At 40.1% G+C, this 15,730-nt stretch overlaps 1 protein-coding gene across 2 annotated transcripts; it reads right to left on the bottom strand.

Annotated features, from left to right (window-relative positions):
- Positions 1 to 1,711: 1,711 nt before the first annotated feature.
- GOLT1B (golgi transport 1B) lies at positions 1,712 to 15,678 on the bottom strand. Of its 2 annotated transcripts, XM_012569249.5 has the most exons (6): positions 15,523 to 15,678; positions 10,233 to 10,324; positions 8,360 to 8,538; positions 5,615 to 5,696; positions 4,670 to 4,703; positions 1,712 to 4,313 (listed from the first exon to the last, which is right to left on the bottom strand). In XM_012569249.5, exons 1-5 carry the CDS (start codon positions 15,545 to 15,547, stop codon positions 4,695 to 4,697), a joined length of 387 nt encoding a protein of 128 aa, XP_012424703.1. In that variant the 5' UTR covers positions 15,548 to 15,678; the 3' UTR covers positions 1,712 to 4,313; positions 4,670 to 4,694. The 2 variants fall into 2 exon arrangements, with proteins under 2 accessions (XP_012424703.1, XP_002200260.1); XM_002200224.7 differs by lacking the exon at positions 4,670 to 4,703.
- Between the last annotated feature and the right edge of the window lie 52 nt (positions 15,679 to 15,730).

Raw genomic sequence — 15,730 nt, 5'->3', positions numbered from 1 at the left:
TGCAGGACCAGCATGGCCTGTGGTGCTCAGCTTTGAATCCAGAGCTTCTCTGAGCAATAAGATACCCCAAACTTATATATTTCTATAGGACATCCACCACATTCCCCGGAAAAGCAGTACTCAGTGGAAAATGGTGTGTGCTGGAAAGCATACCACAGCACAGATGCTTTTTGGCAAGCACATTTCTGGGCATGCACTTCCTCAGCAGGTGAACTATTAAAAAACTACCCTTAATGACTGATAACCAACACATAAATGCATTCCTGTAAATAGATATTGCTCCATATCACAGGTTATCAGTCATAATACTTATTCTGAGATATGAATTCCACACCAAATTACCCCACAGTAGCCATGTCATTTTACTGTAAATTGTTGTATGTTTGAGGAGGATGCTTTAGCATATAATTGTGCTGAATTAGGCTTAGCAAGGGATTACAGCAGCTGCAGAATCTCTTTGTTGGGCTGAGCATGAGATTCAGGTTTTCTAAGAGATGATTTAATGTGCTAAGATCAATACTAGAGGGGCAGAACTTAGAACAAATGGGCCACAAGGGCCAAGTTCTGCTGGTAAATCAGTCTGGTAATGACAACCCAGTGATGCCACTGCTGGCACTGGCACTCTGAAGGGTAGAACAGCCAGAGGAGTGGCAGCCAGAGGAGTGGCAGCCAGAGGAGCAGAGATGGGAGTCCAAGGGCTAGCAGTGACCTCTGAAGAGCCAGCTGGGAGACAGACGTTTGGTTTAGGGATAAGGACTCTACTCTCCAGCCTGACTGATAATCAGTCATCCAGAAAGGCAAAAAGTAGATGAGTGTGCCTTGAAATCTGGTGAGTAAACAATTTAAAGTAATCCCATAAAACCTTCATTTTGACATCTTCCACGGGGACAAGATTTCTTTCTTTGCACTGCTCTTGACACTCTCTAAACTGTATATGGTACCACATTGTGAGCAGTAACACAGCCAAAGTATTCCTGGTTAATGAATGGCAACCAGTCACTGATAGTAACAGGCCATCAGCCACTTTAATTTACAGGTTAAAATTATACTTCTCCTAGTTTAACAGATGTAACCAGACATTGCTGTGGGGTTTTTTCCCTTTCAAATTAGGAAGTGCCAGTTCTTTGGAATCCTTACTATACAGGCAACTTTGGTCAAATTAGGTTTTTAGGGCACTAACTGGTGCATAGTACCAACAAAACACCTCAACAACCAGTTAAGAGCTTTGCTTTGCTGCTCTCCTGGCTCTCCTGTGAAAATCCTCAACAACCAGCCACAAGCTTGCAGAGCACCACAGAATGGTAAACCTGCCTATCAGGCCACTTTCTGGGATACACAGAACTCATGGTCATATCCTTGAACTAGACTAAAAACCTGCTCCAGGATCTAGACAAATGCTCTTCTTCTCCTGAAGTTTCACAGTTATTTCCTCAGGAAAAAAAGGAGGTAGTTTCCCATGTAATTGAAATTTTGTATTTTGTTGTGCTACGTCTGAAACTGGAGCTTGAAAAACTAGGAGGATGCTTATGTAAAAGGTTTGGTGTGAAAAACGGAGGAAACCTTTCAAGATTAATCCAAGCCCCTATTTACTGTAAAAAGTCACAACAGTGCAGGACAAACAAGCAGTAACAGCCTGTACTCCTGACCCTCTGGAAAGGTAAACTGGTCAACAGACTTTTTTAAAATGTGCACATGAAGACACAAAGACAAATTATAGAAAAAGTTTACCATTTATTCAAGGTATGACAAGGATATGTACAGTATTCATTTGCTCAGAATAAGATCCATCCTTATGAGTTTAAAGCAGCAATTATAAATTACATTTAAAAGGGGAAACATTCCAAGCATGTTTCTGTTAGAGATATTTTTACAAGGACAGAAACACTTTAAGGCTAAGTTGTTTTGACCTTTGCTGCCACCCACATTTATCTGGGCAAAACTGTCTCAAAAACAATGTTACCTTGAGGGATAGACTATGCTAAATTCAACATACAATTCTGTTCCCTCAGATGCTTTCCACAACAGTTCACATGTGACAAAAAATTGACTTTTGATTTAAAACAATGAATTAAATATAAATGAGATGACCTGCCTATACCCTGGCTTCCCAGAGAGGCAAAAGATCATCCACAGCAACACATTAACCACCTCCAAAAGACATCATTCATCATTTCTTGTTGATGAAGGTACTTCAGCTTACCAAGCAAGTTGCTGCAGCCAGAGATCCACAGTCATGTGGTGCAGTCCACCTTTTCCATCACATTATTTTTCAAGACAGAAGAACAAAAACCTTCAGGTAGCTGATTTCTAAGGTAAATGATGAACCCTGTCTGATGAACACTTTAGACAGCATTTGGTTCCCACAGCACTGCCTAGTGCCCTAGCACAGCAAACAGGATGAGTTGGCTATGCTGCTGTAGTGTTATTCTCTAGTCATTGTAACACGCAGCAGAGCTATAGAAGCAGTTAAAATTGGGTTATCTAAAATGGTTTATCTCTTGAGGTAGAGCCAACAAATCATATTTACTCCTGTCTCTAAACTGCAATGTACATGCCATCAAGCAAATATAGCCATTTATAAAAGAAACCCACTGATTTTTCAGATGTTACTAACTGCAAAATAACAGTCTTGTTGTTTTTCTGGATCATTTTGTGCTCCTTTTAGAAGGAAGCAAATTAAATATTGATAATAGTAGATTGTGGCTATTTATACAGTTGCAATGAAAAAAAACCTTGTACAAATAAACTTCAGAGCAACTTTCAAAAGGGTTGGTATATGAGGATTTTTTAAACTTAAAACTTACATTAGAAAATTCCAATTTTAACTGCATAATAAAGAATTAGACCCTTAGGCTACATAGCTACTTTTAATACTACATTGGATAATTGTTTCAGGATTACATGAAAGGGAAAAGAAAATTAAACACAACAGAACTTCCCCCCCATCTGCACAAACACAATTCACTGAACAAGCACGGTTTGTTAGGTGAGGACACTGTAACTAAGACTATTGAAAAGTGCACAACATTTAACATTCCAACAGAAGCAGAAATGTGACCCGTGCATTAGGAGGGGACATTTATTCCAGGTTAGCCAAGAATCCTCAGTAACAACAAAGCTGCTGCTGTAACTAGGAGTTGTCTGAAGATAACCAGATAATCCAGTAACAAGTTACAAACACATGGAGATTGGCACTTGATCTTTACTCAGCCCCAGACACTCACCAGTTTTCTCCCCAGAGACTCATGTACACAGAACTTTTAAGTTTCCATTTTATTACCGTAAAAAAGAAAAGTCAATTTATAGTTCCAGAGTAAACAAAGAAAGCTTAGTTTCAAACTGTTTAAAAACAAAGCTCCAAATTCCAAATTAAGTTACATGTCACAGGGTTCACATCAGCACCTCACCCTAATGCAGTTTTTTTTGTGAACTGAGCGTATTTCACAGAGTTTTCACATTAGTGACAAGGGGCTACATTCTCATCAGGATGCACATGGAACATGGCTTAAGGAGAACAACCTGGAAGGACTGCAAGTCAGCTTCCAGAGTTCCCCACTGAGCTCTGCATGTTCAGAACCAACATTGAAGACCAAAGTTATTAAAGATTGACCTTTTGCATATTCCAAAACGGAAGGCAAATACAATCAACTAACATTTGGCTTTGAAACATTAAGATAACAATGCTGTATTTCAGCCACATATTTACAAAAATGTTTACAACAGAACTGTGTAGGGTTTCCTTTTTATTGTCATAATACACTTATAGACGAATAGTCATCTTTACCTTCATGCAAAGATGCATCTCTTGTTACACAAGAAGTTTCCTGTTTGATTTTTTGCCCTCTGAGGATAGCAAGCAGAGGATTGGGTAAATTTGGGTCACCCTTTAAAATGTAGGCCTGTTTGCTCTACTGCACCTTCAAAATAAGGAGGTAAAGAACAGGCACCATTAATTCCACATGGGTTTGTTGTCTTTAGCATGTTTTCCAAAACTAACAAAAATAGTCTTGAACGGTTGTAACATCGGTTATTCAATGACTTCCCCCTCTTCAGTTTACTTCCCAAACTCTGGAGTTACTTTCCTAGAAGCATACTTGCTGAGCTTCTTTTCTAATGTATATTGTTGACTATACAGTTTAAATTAAAACTGTTATGTAAAGAATGTAACAAGCTTTTTCCTTTGTACACAACTTAATCTTTGTGCTGAGTATTCTTCAAAGGGATTTTATAAATAATACAGTAAAAGTTTAGATCAGTCTTCCACCCTCTTGTCATTATACCATGTTGTTGCTTTCTCCAACTTTATCTACAAGCTGTGGAAAAGGAGACAAAAAGGTTTTAGGTCGATGACATTTATGTAGAGTGAAGCTGCTCTCAAATATTGCTTGCTACTTGCACAGTTAGTATGTGACTGGAAATGAGAGTCAAGTAGTACTCACCGAGGTCTCAAGGTTTAGGTTTGTGAAAACGAAAATTCTTACAATTGCAATTGTGTTTCTGTATAACATGTTTTTCTCATATAGACATTAACAGTGCAACATGAAGATGCAACTCAATGAAAAAGGAAATAGAAGAATGCAGATAACACTGCCAGCTTAATGGTATAAACAAAACAATACAGTCTCAGCCACACATGCATTAGTAGACCAAGGAAGATATTTCAACTGACCATTACTGTGGATTCTCTTCTGAGCCTACGTAGGCTTTGAATAAAACATTAACAATTATCTTTTAAAAATAAGATTTAACCCCTTTATGATCAAATTAAATATGATTAGGATCAATTGACAAATGAAACATTCAATTGATCATGAATTATGAGCCACAGCTTGGCCTAATTGTGAGACAGGAACAGATGATCTGAAACACTCATTTTTAAAAAACAGCCTATATGCATCTAAGTTATTCCCACTATTAATTTTCAATAGTAGCTATCAAAACTGTTTCTTTCAAAACTAGTACTACAAATGCTTGTGTTAAAATACATACAAAAATTAGTACAGTAAAAGTAGTTGACAAACACCCTAGATTAGCATCTTTCTGTTAATTGTCTTCAAATCCCTGGCTGTTTGGTTAAAAAATGGAAAACTCCATTTGAAAAAAATACAAATCATAATAATAAAAAAGATGTAGCCTGGTCCAGTGGACCTTAATAAATATATCTAATGAATGACTATGCATGCTGAGAGTTACTGGGGTCACCATATGAGCTTCACTGTTTGCTTTTACAGGCCACTTTTCCTAAGTTCACCCAAATACTGCACCAAGAATGGTGTCCTCCTCATTGTACAGACAGGAGAGGCCCAGGGTGGTGGCAGGATTCACCTATGTGGTCACTCAGGGCCAACAATGAAGCAGGAAGAACCCCAGCATTCCCTACTACCCATGAGCACAGGCAACTTCTGCCAATATGTGCTTTTAATCCTTTTACCTCTAGAAGTCTCTCCCTGGGAATGAATGGGATGTGTATGGTGGAAGAACTGTACAAAAATGCATTTAAAGGCATTGCTCTAAAGTTATATTTGCTTTATTTTTGATGCATTTCTACAAGTGTTATATCAGTGGAATGAAAACCAGAACATGCTTCAGTTGTTACATGAAGTACCAAACTTACCGAGCTTATACCAGGTAAATTCAAGAGATATCCAAGAACTGGAACTCTTCTAATAAAGCCAACCACCACAGGAAAGAAGCCCCTTTCAGCAAAATATCAGAATATTGTATTAGTTTTTGTAATTAAGCTTTTCTCATATTGTTGTAACATGAAAAAAAATTAATTTTTAAAATTTTTAAACCAAGATTATATAAAACTTTGCAACTTGTTAGCAGCACACTTGTTTACCAAATACACCAATACACATTCATCAGAGTAAAAAGAAAACCAGGAAAGAAATGGTGTATTTTTAAATGGATTTAATTTTCTTCATAGCTGGCAACTCTCAGTCAACTCATCAAAAAATAACTCAAGTGAGACTACCTTAGTCAGGAAAACTGATTTCTCAAAATTAGCATACATATTTTGAGATAATTCCTCTTTATATTATAGAAAATATATTCAAGACCCAAAGTATAAACAAGTGAAGTTAGTTCTGAGTAATTAAAACCACGTATGATACTCTTTACATTAACTAAAGAAAATGAAGCATGATAGAGTTGTGTATTCATTTATTTCCCAAATTTAAGTCAGTGATTTGAATCATGACCCTGGGGTTGTTGCCTGGCACAGATGCTATGGTGTAGCCTCTGCACTCTGCACCTAACTTCTGCAGCAGAAAACCAAATTTTCTGTAGCAGTATCTCAGCTGTTTGCAGGCAGCTGGTGGCATTCCCAGCAATCTTGTGCTGAGCATTCCCTGCGTGGAATAAGGATTAATGTGCAATGAGGCCTCACGCTCCACGGTGAAACAGTGAAGTTTCACAAGTCATCATCCTCTTCACCACCCTGCTAAGAACTATTTACTGGGTAATATTCACACCAATAAGGGGAGTTTCTGAGTTTTTTGTGGGTTTTTTTTTAAGGCCAGATCATTTCAGCGGCCCAGTAAATTGTGAGGCAGGGCACACAAACCACTTGTAACAGAATTAAAACAACTGCTGTGTCCAAGAATAAGGAACAGTCAGTACAGTAGGGATAATACTGTCAGCCAAAACTCTGCAAGACTGTCATCTGAACAAGGCTCCAAAAGCACCTTAGATGACAACAGCTGTCCCATAATAGCCAGGGCAATTTTCTGCTATGCAACCAAGCAGCAGAATCCTGAGGAACAGTATAAAATGATGCTCAAGGAAAGACTTCATTTGTAACTGCAGAAGGGTGCAAGTTGCTGACAAGAGGAGGATGGCTGATCTGAACAAGACTGAAGCAAAACAAAAAGCTTTATTTGAAGTAGTCACTAGCCAGCTTTGTAGCAAGGGATTTAGATTCTATCAACTAAAGAGCCCTGGAAAAGATGGTCACAGAATCATGGAATCATCAAGGCTGGAAAAGACATTTAAGATCTTTCAGTCCAAACCACTGGTCTCCAGATGATTTAAATGAAAACAGATCAACTAAACATTCACACCCGGAATTATCAATCCCTTGTTGATTCCCTTCAGACTAAGGGACAGTCCTGGGGATAACTATTGATCTTCTATAAACCTCTCAACATTGTTTTACCTTGCAAGCACTAGATAATCCTTTTAAAAGGAGGATGTTTTGGAAACACATTCTACTTGCTTTGTACTGGCTGATTAAACCAAGCAGTACATGCAAGAAGTGACAATGTATTCAGTGAAATACTGTGATTATCACAACACTTGCAGTGACAGAATTCAGAGTAACACAGAGCAGAACAATAAGAAATACATTAACCACACTAAATTAATTTTCTGAAATTTCACTGTTTCCAGTAGGAGCCAAGTTCAGATTTGTTTTCAAAAATAAACTTTTTTTCTGAATTAAATACCAGATTAACATACAATTTCACTGAGTACAAAAAGAACTCCATGAGAACAATGGTTTCACTTTGATTAACAGGAACAGTGTTATTTAGCCATTCGCTGAACACTTCAAGGTCTGAAACTTGATCAATAACCATTAGGGAAACAATCTGCATCTGGACAGAGGTCCAAGAACAACCAGAAGCCTCCCTTTCTAATTTTTGCATATTTTTTGCTTTCTTCTGTAGGGAAGCATAGAACTTCAACCATGGAAATAAAGATAAAAATATAGATACCTATGCAAGCTGTAATAAGTCAAATTCTTTCACTATTACACTTGCATTTATGAAGAACTTAAATGACACATTGTGAAAGTTATAACATGTTTCAAGATTGTTGTTTAAAAAAATAGAATTTCCATTTTTCCTTAACTCAGTCAAGATACTGCTAACCCAAACAAGCAGTTCTGACTCCAAGGCACAATTCTAATGAAATATGACAGAAAACATATTTTCCCTGGGCTGACATAGTGATGAAGTGATAAGGTTACAAACCTAGGATGGTTGTAACTAAATGTTTTGCCCCATTTGTTAAAGAAAAGGACAAACCCCCTACTGAAAAAAGTACCAAGTTTCCCTTTTCCATGAGGAGATATTTAAACTTCATACTGCTAACAATTTGGGCTCCCACACATTTTGAAGCTTTACAATTCTTTGGTTAGGCATCAACATCATCAAAGTCACTTTGGTAAATGCCTCACAAACATTAGCAGATTTGAGTCTTGGAAAAATACTTACCAACCTGTAAATAAAGAATTTCATATCAAATCTGCCCAAAATGAACATTTAAAGGATGCTGTTTTGTCAACTTTATCAAATATATTTATTCATAGATAAAATTCCTAACACAATAGATAGATTCCTAAGAGAAGACTTACCTGAACAATAGGAAGAACCCATAAATCTCCAGGATCATTCCTATTAAAGGCCAACCAATGAGAACTATGAGTACACCACCCAGGAAGAAGCCCGTTGCTTTCATTTTGTGTTTTTGAAAGAAGAATCTAAATGTTCTTTCTAAACCAATAACAAAAGACAAGCCGGCCACAAATAAAACCTGGAAAAGATAAAAATAAACCAAAGAAAGAAAACAAATAATTATGTTCCCAAGTACAGGATGTAACCACGTTCATATATATATATTTTTTTTTTTTATAAAATTACACTGCTTTTCTTGCACAATTTCTTTTAATACCAAAACACAGTCAGTGAGAATGAATTTACTACTGATTTTCTTTTGTAAATTCCATCTTAAAGCACTTGTAGCTCTCAGCTGCCTGAAAATAAAGAGTCTACCCTTTGTGGTCTCTGCCAAACACACTCAAGACAAAAGATCTGCTGAAAACAGTTGTATCTACTCTGTCACATCTTTGCCACAAGTGGTGCTGAAGCTTAGTATTAGTGACAGCAGAGGTTCCTAAAAACTAACACACATCACAGCACCTTTGTTCTGTGCCACTGGCATCTTCAACAGCTTCTACTGATCTACTCACAGTGCAAAGCCAGAGAAGGAAAAAGCTGAACAGTTGTTTTTACTGTGCATAGCCTTTTTATTGTTTATTTATTTGTTCCAGTATAGACTGAACACCATCACACCAGTCCCAACTTGTCAGAACTATTTCTGGTGCAGCAACAGGACTCAGAATTATTTCAGCAACATTTTTGCTCAGAAAGCAATAGTATCTCAGGTTTTACTCAAGTTTAAGTTTAAGCTGTGGATGGTATTTAATAAATCACTTTCTCAGAACCTCCTGCCCTTTCTGATATATTTTTTTTTAATAAAAACAACTCTCTGCAAGGATACAGTACCTTTTCTTGCATTATCTTTGGTTACTGCATAGCCTGTCATTGTCTCTTCCTACCTACATTTTCATTTTCCCTAAACAGGAGCTTGTATTTCCACCTTACATTAGGAAAAGAAAAAATAAACATTATTTCATTTTTCACTCTTGCACTGCACGCTTGATTTGATGGTTCACAACAATGCTTCAACAAATGCACCCAAATTCAGACACACAATGTTATATTTCCCTTCAGGGAATCTCAGTGTTTGAGATTGAAACTGATCTGTTTGGCTGCAGACTTTTGGGCATTAGCAAAAGAGGGAGTGAACCTCTACCAACCAGACTGTGCTTTGGCTGGCTGGCAAAGCTGAGAGCAGCAGAGGCACAGAGACTATCACATGCAGAAAACACCCTGTCATTTGATATTTGGATTGGAAATTTTGTGTACCAGAACTAGGATTTATTTTCTGTGCTGCTTGAGTGACAACTTTGATTTGGTAAAAGCTGAAGATACTAAATCTCTCTTTCATGAAAGAGGTCCGGCTCTTCTAAAACCAGAAGTGTCAGCAATTCATATTTCTTTCTTTCTTTCCTCCTACAGCACTGCAAAACATATGCTAGCATGTACTTAATGATTCTTATCCAAATAGATACTTAAATTGACAGCGACCTTAGAGGATCACAAAAAAATCACATTTGCAGCAGCACAACTGTGGAACAAGCTGCTTCTTGTCTGCCAACATCCCACAGGCCTGACCCAAGGTGATAATCACACCTGTGTGAGCTGTTCTAACCTCAAACAGGAAAAATGATTCACTCCTGTTACTGAGCACAACTCCTCCTTTATACCAAATCACCACAGTAATCTTTGTCAAGCAGCTTCAAACTGGTAACATGCTATTCTATTTTTAGTTTATCTTTAATAGATCACATACTTCATTCTAAGCACTGCAGAGAAGACACTTACATTTCCAATAGCCAAAAGAGCTTTGTCAAAGAAGAGTATCATTCCAAAGAAGAGGAAAAACACTCCAAAGCCCGTTAGTCCCATTCCAATCTCTGAAAAAGAAACAAATTTAGGCATGTAACAAAATATAATACCACGAAAAAGTCAAAGATAAAAATTGGGGGAAAAATGAGAACATCCAATCTAAAGACATTTTAAATTTAGAAACTTTCCTGAGTGTAAATCATAAATCTTGTAGACCCCAATTACTTCAAAAGACAGATCTTTGGAAGCTGTTTATAACAAAGTCCATGTTTGGCACTGAAAGACACTGAAATTGAATGCAACCAAAAGCAATCAAGTATGTATACATACATCAAAGACATATATGCCTTTTAAATAATTACTAGTATGGAGAAGAGGATTGTTTATAAAGAGATAATGAAACTTTGTTTCATTAGATTAGAGCAGCTGGTCAGAACATGGTACAAATAACACCAAAGTCTTGGGTTTGATTCCCATATAGGTCATTCACTGAAGGGTTGGACTCAATGATCCTTGTGATCCTTCTCTTTTAATTCAGAATAGTCTGGGATTTGCAGATCTTATCCCATTATCTGTCCCATAGTAATGTAAGTACCCTGGTCCTTTCCATCCTCCTCAGACCTCATGTGCCATCTCCCATGACTTGCACACAGCAGTTCCACTCCCCGCAGTTTCCAGATGGAACACAACTTGGGTGAATCCTGCAGGATTTTTCCAAGTTACACATGTGCTGACAGCTATCAAGCACTAGCCTGGGTCTCCAGACAATTGCCAGTTTTCACAAAACTGGCAGATATTAAATATTGAGAGATTAATGTTCAAGTATAATTTTCATACTTCATATTTAATTTTTATTAATTAAACGGTAGATCTACATTACACATAAATACAATATCTCTATACTGCTAGTGTTGCACAGCAGTTTCATTATATGAAATTTTTCATTTTATGATCTTAATTTGCAGATTTTTAAAAAATACCTTTTGTACTTTATATATTTGCTTATTATTATGGACTGGCCAGTACTAGGTTAACAGCTGGACACAATGCTCTTAAAGGTTTTTTTCCAGGCTAAACAGTTCTATAAAGTTTGAGTTCCGCAAAGGATGCTCAAGAAATACTGGGAAACCAAGATGAAAGGTTTTTATGAGAAAATGGGCTAGAAATGTCAAGCTAGGGTTAAAACTACCATTTGACTATAGCCTCTAAAGTCTCTTGAAGACTGCTATTAGAAATACATCTTGCTTTTAATTTTAAATCCCTAAAGCCTTCCTTTGACTCTCACATAGACTGAATGGAAGAGGAAAAACCAGGAACAGCAGCAACAGGGCTGCAAACACATGCATTTATAATTGTTTTCACTGTGACCAGACATAGAAACCTACAGGTTTCCAAATTACAAAACAAAAATAGCTTAGCAAAATCCACCCGAATACTATACTAATATGTGTATTTTGAAGTTCCAAGTAGTTTTGTGTAGCCTGTCCTGACACAAACAAAAAACCACATCAACAATCACAGCCCTCACTGCTACTCTTAGCCAGATCTGCCTCCATGTATTTTAATTGCACTTTGTTGATGTAGTTGGTCGTTTGCTCTTGCTTGATGAGCTTGGGAGTAAAGGAGGATAATTATGCCTGTTTCAGGACTTCCAAGTAGTTATTGGAAATAAATTTCAACACAGCTCAGAGATTTGTTACAGCAATATTCCACTCCCCAAACTTTGTCAAGGGCTTGGCTTTCAGCAAGGCTGCAAAGCACATGCTGTTAGAGCTGTAGTTCTATAATATACCCTGCCACTTCAAACTTTAACTATGAGCATTTTAACACCCCACAATTAAAAGCACTAAGTAACTCAAGCCAATCAATTTACTACAAGCACTCTCCTTACTTGTTTACAATGAAAAACAGAATTGCAAATTGTATTTTCAATGGATCTGCTGACTGAAGGCAATGTAACAATCACAAGTGCCCTTTTCTCCAGTACTCTTTACTTCAGAAGAGCAGAAACAATCTGTATTCTGGAAGGAAAACACTTGGAGGCAGAATTCCAGAGGAATTACCAGCTGCCAGCAAGATAAATACGCAGTCATGGGAAGTGAGTATTCGCTCCTCCCAGACACAGCTCAAGGTACGGATCTGGCAAGGAGGCACGCTCTGACACCTCTCTAATCACCCCAAATCTGTTTGTCATCACTTCTGCCACAATGGGCTCTGATTCACTGCAGAAGTCACCCATGTTCTCTGCTTAGTGGAGGGAAAAGGAAAAAAGAGAAAGGAACATTATTCTCATTATCCCAAAATAACTGCTGGAAGAAGAGGAATGGTCCAGGACTATTATCCTCCAGTGCTGGTATTTCAGCAGAGGGTGTTACTGCCTTGATTTGTATCAGAATTTGTAAATATATTTAATTACACTTCTCAGAGGAAGAAAAAGTGCTGGCATTTTGTGTAAAATCTTTTCAACAACAAACTATGAATATTTATAGAGGGAGCAAACTATTTTAAAATGTTTTTTCCTGTGCCAGAAGAGCTTTCCCACATTAGTCAAATACAACATATCAATGCCTAGAAATATACACTAGCGGGGTTGTATTTATTCTGGATTATTATGATTTCCTGAGACAATGGAACAAATCTTCATCAATGTTTCTCCAGAAATTCCATAAGCTGTGCAAGACTACTGCAGCACTGTGTCAAAACAGCTTAGTAGATTTTAAAATTCAAACTTAAGATAGATTGCTTGTGAAAGATTAGGGCAGACAATGCATATTGCCAGTCTCTTTTACTGTGCATAATATAGTGCAAAATAAAATGGAATTGTGTGCTATAGACTTTTAGAAGACAAAAACAAATACAGTTTATATTCAATGCATAACTATTATTTTGTTAGCAGTATGTTTTAGTATTAAAAATTGAATTTGGGAAAAGCTAAGTGAATTCTTTTGCAATTACTGGTGGTTTGTAGCACCATTCAATGGACCACTTAAAATTATGTTCTAAACTACAGCTGCAGAATTAACTTTCCAAACATCAACAGTGGTTCTCTCCAGGTATTTATCACACTACTCTACCGGTGACTCTATGGCTAACTCTGTATTTTTCCAGACAGCAGTGAATTTTAAAATATCTGATGAACTATCTTCAGAATTTCAGAAAAACTGAAAAAAACCCACACTTAAAACCCCTAAATGTCAGAGTATTTTATTTAATACTCCTGTCTCTGATAGTTAAAACCAACAGTCTTAGCACTGGAAATAGCTGAAGGTCCCACATGAGGCACCAAGCAAAATAAAAACAGTGAGTCTCTTTCTGAAGAGAGTTTTATTTTTTTGCCCAACAGATACTCCAAACAGAAAGTTAAGGGCAAAAGTAAAGCCCACAAGGGTTTAATCAATCAGAAACCTAAAAGTTAACCCCAAGGATTAGTAATCATCCCAGTAACAGCACAATATCGGAGTATCTCAAGAAATCGTTGACCCTGAATGCTGCTAAACTCTGCTGCCTGTCTTCATCCTTGGTCTTAACTGGCTCTCCAATACCTCAATTTCCAGTATCCTGCTACCAAATTTAACTTTTTTTTTTCCTAGATTTTTCACACCCTCCTTCATAACTGATGCTGTGGTGCTTATCAGGCAGATTCATTTCCTTCTGTGGCAATCATACCAGAAATGCACCATACATGAGATGGTCATTTAAATCAAAGGCCTATCATTGTCCTTTACCCTGCAGCTTAAGCTGTTATCATGGAATCACAATTGTTAGGGCTGGAAGGATCCTCTGGAGATCATCCAGTTCAACCCCCTGCCAAGGCAGTGCCACCTGCTGCAGGTGACAATGGAATGTCTGCAGGTGGGTTGGGGATGGCTCCAGAGAAGGACACTCCGCACCCTCCCTGGGACATGGTTCCAGGGCTCTGCCACCTTCAGTGTAAGGAAGGGCTTCCTCATGCTGAGATTAGACTCCTTGTGCTTCACTTCGTGGCCACTGCTCCTTGTTCTGTTGCTGGGCGCCACTGAAAAGTCTGGCACCGTCCTCTTGGCCTCCATTTGAGATATTTACACGCATTAATGGAATCCCCCTCAGTCTTCTCTGGAATAAACAGGCCCAGCTCCCACAGTCCCTCTTCACTGCAGAGATACTCCAGAGCCCTCACCATGTCCGTGCCCCTCTCCAGCAGCTCCCTGTCCCTGCTGTTCTGGGGAGCCCAGGACTGCACAGAAAAGCCCTCCAGCTGTGCCCTCCGTGGGGCCAGGCAGAGGGGCAGGATGGCCCTGAGCTGCCGGCCACACTTCCCAGAGCACCCAGGACACCACCGGTGCTCCTGGCTAAGGACACCCTTAGGAACTTCTTTACTTTCGTTTCTTTCATCTCTATTTCCAAGCACTTTAGTGGAAACAAAACTATGGCCGCATACAAATATTTTTACTATTTTTCACTTCTATCTCTTGGCCTCACCTTGAAGCCCGCTCAGCATCAGCTGCAGACCTTTGGTGTGGTAGCAGCAAGAGCAGCACAGTAAAACTATTTCCTACCGAGATAATTAAACGGTTCCAGACCACTGACGTCCACCGGGAGGTACACGGCAAGAGGGGAGCTAAGCGTTACTTTGTTTACCGCTCAGCTTTCATTCATTCATTCCCAGCGCTCCAAGTGCCATGGGTACAAACCCACACAGGGGCTAGGTTAGGTAACAGGAAGTTTTTTCCTGTTAGGCTAGCCAGGCACTGGAGCAGGTGGACCAGAGAAGCTGTGGCTGCCCCATGCCTGGAAGTGTTCCGGCCAGCTGGACGGGCTCTGAGCAGCCCGGGACAGTGCAAGGGGTCCCTGCCCATGGCAGGGGCTGTAGCGAGATGATCTTTAGGGTCCCTTCCAACGAAGGCCGCAGCGCAGCACAGCACACCGAGCACTCGCAGCCCGGACAAACGCCGGCCGCGCTGGCGGCAGAGCTCTCCTAAGGGCGAGGGTCCCGGCGGGCGCACACCCGCCGCTCTCCGCCCCATTTCCACTGCCGCGCTCCCCGCCGCTACCGCCCCCGCGCCTTCCACTGCGGGGATGCGGCCGCGAGAGCTCCCCCACCCCTGTCCGCCCCCACCCCGCCGCGGGGCCCAGCCGGTCTCCAGCCGGACCCTGCCCGGCCGCTCCCGGGAGGCCCCGCCGCGGACAAAGGATGAGGGCCCGGCCGCCCTGGGACCCCCCGCCGCCCCCAGCCCCGCAGCGGGCGGCCCCTCCGCGCTTGCCCGGCGGGAGCGGCGGCAGCGCTTACTCTGCGTGTCGGACAGGGAGATCATGGTGGCGGCGGCACCGGGACCGGGACGGGCGGCAGCGGAACCGGCGGCGGCGGCCACGTCTTCCGGAAACACGCACCCCGCTGCACGAGAGCCGCCCGCCCATTGGTCGCGTCGGCCGCCAATCAGCAGCCGCCTTGTATGGCCTCGCGGGCGCGCTGCCCAGCCCACGGCCCGCGGCCGGCG

This window comes from Taeniopygia guttata, chromosome 1A, assembly GCF_048771995.1.
Source record: "Taeniopygia guttata chromosome 1A, bTaeGut7.mat, whole genome shotgun sequence".
In the NCBI taxonomy this organism is placed as follows: domain Eukaryota; kingdom Metazoa; phylum Chordata; class Aves; order Passeriformes; family Estrildidae; genus Taeniopygia; species Taeniopygia guttata.
The sequence above is the reverse complement of the archived record's forward strand: the minus strand, read 5'-3'. Positions and strand labels throughout refer to the sequence as shown.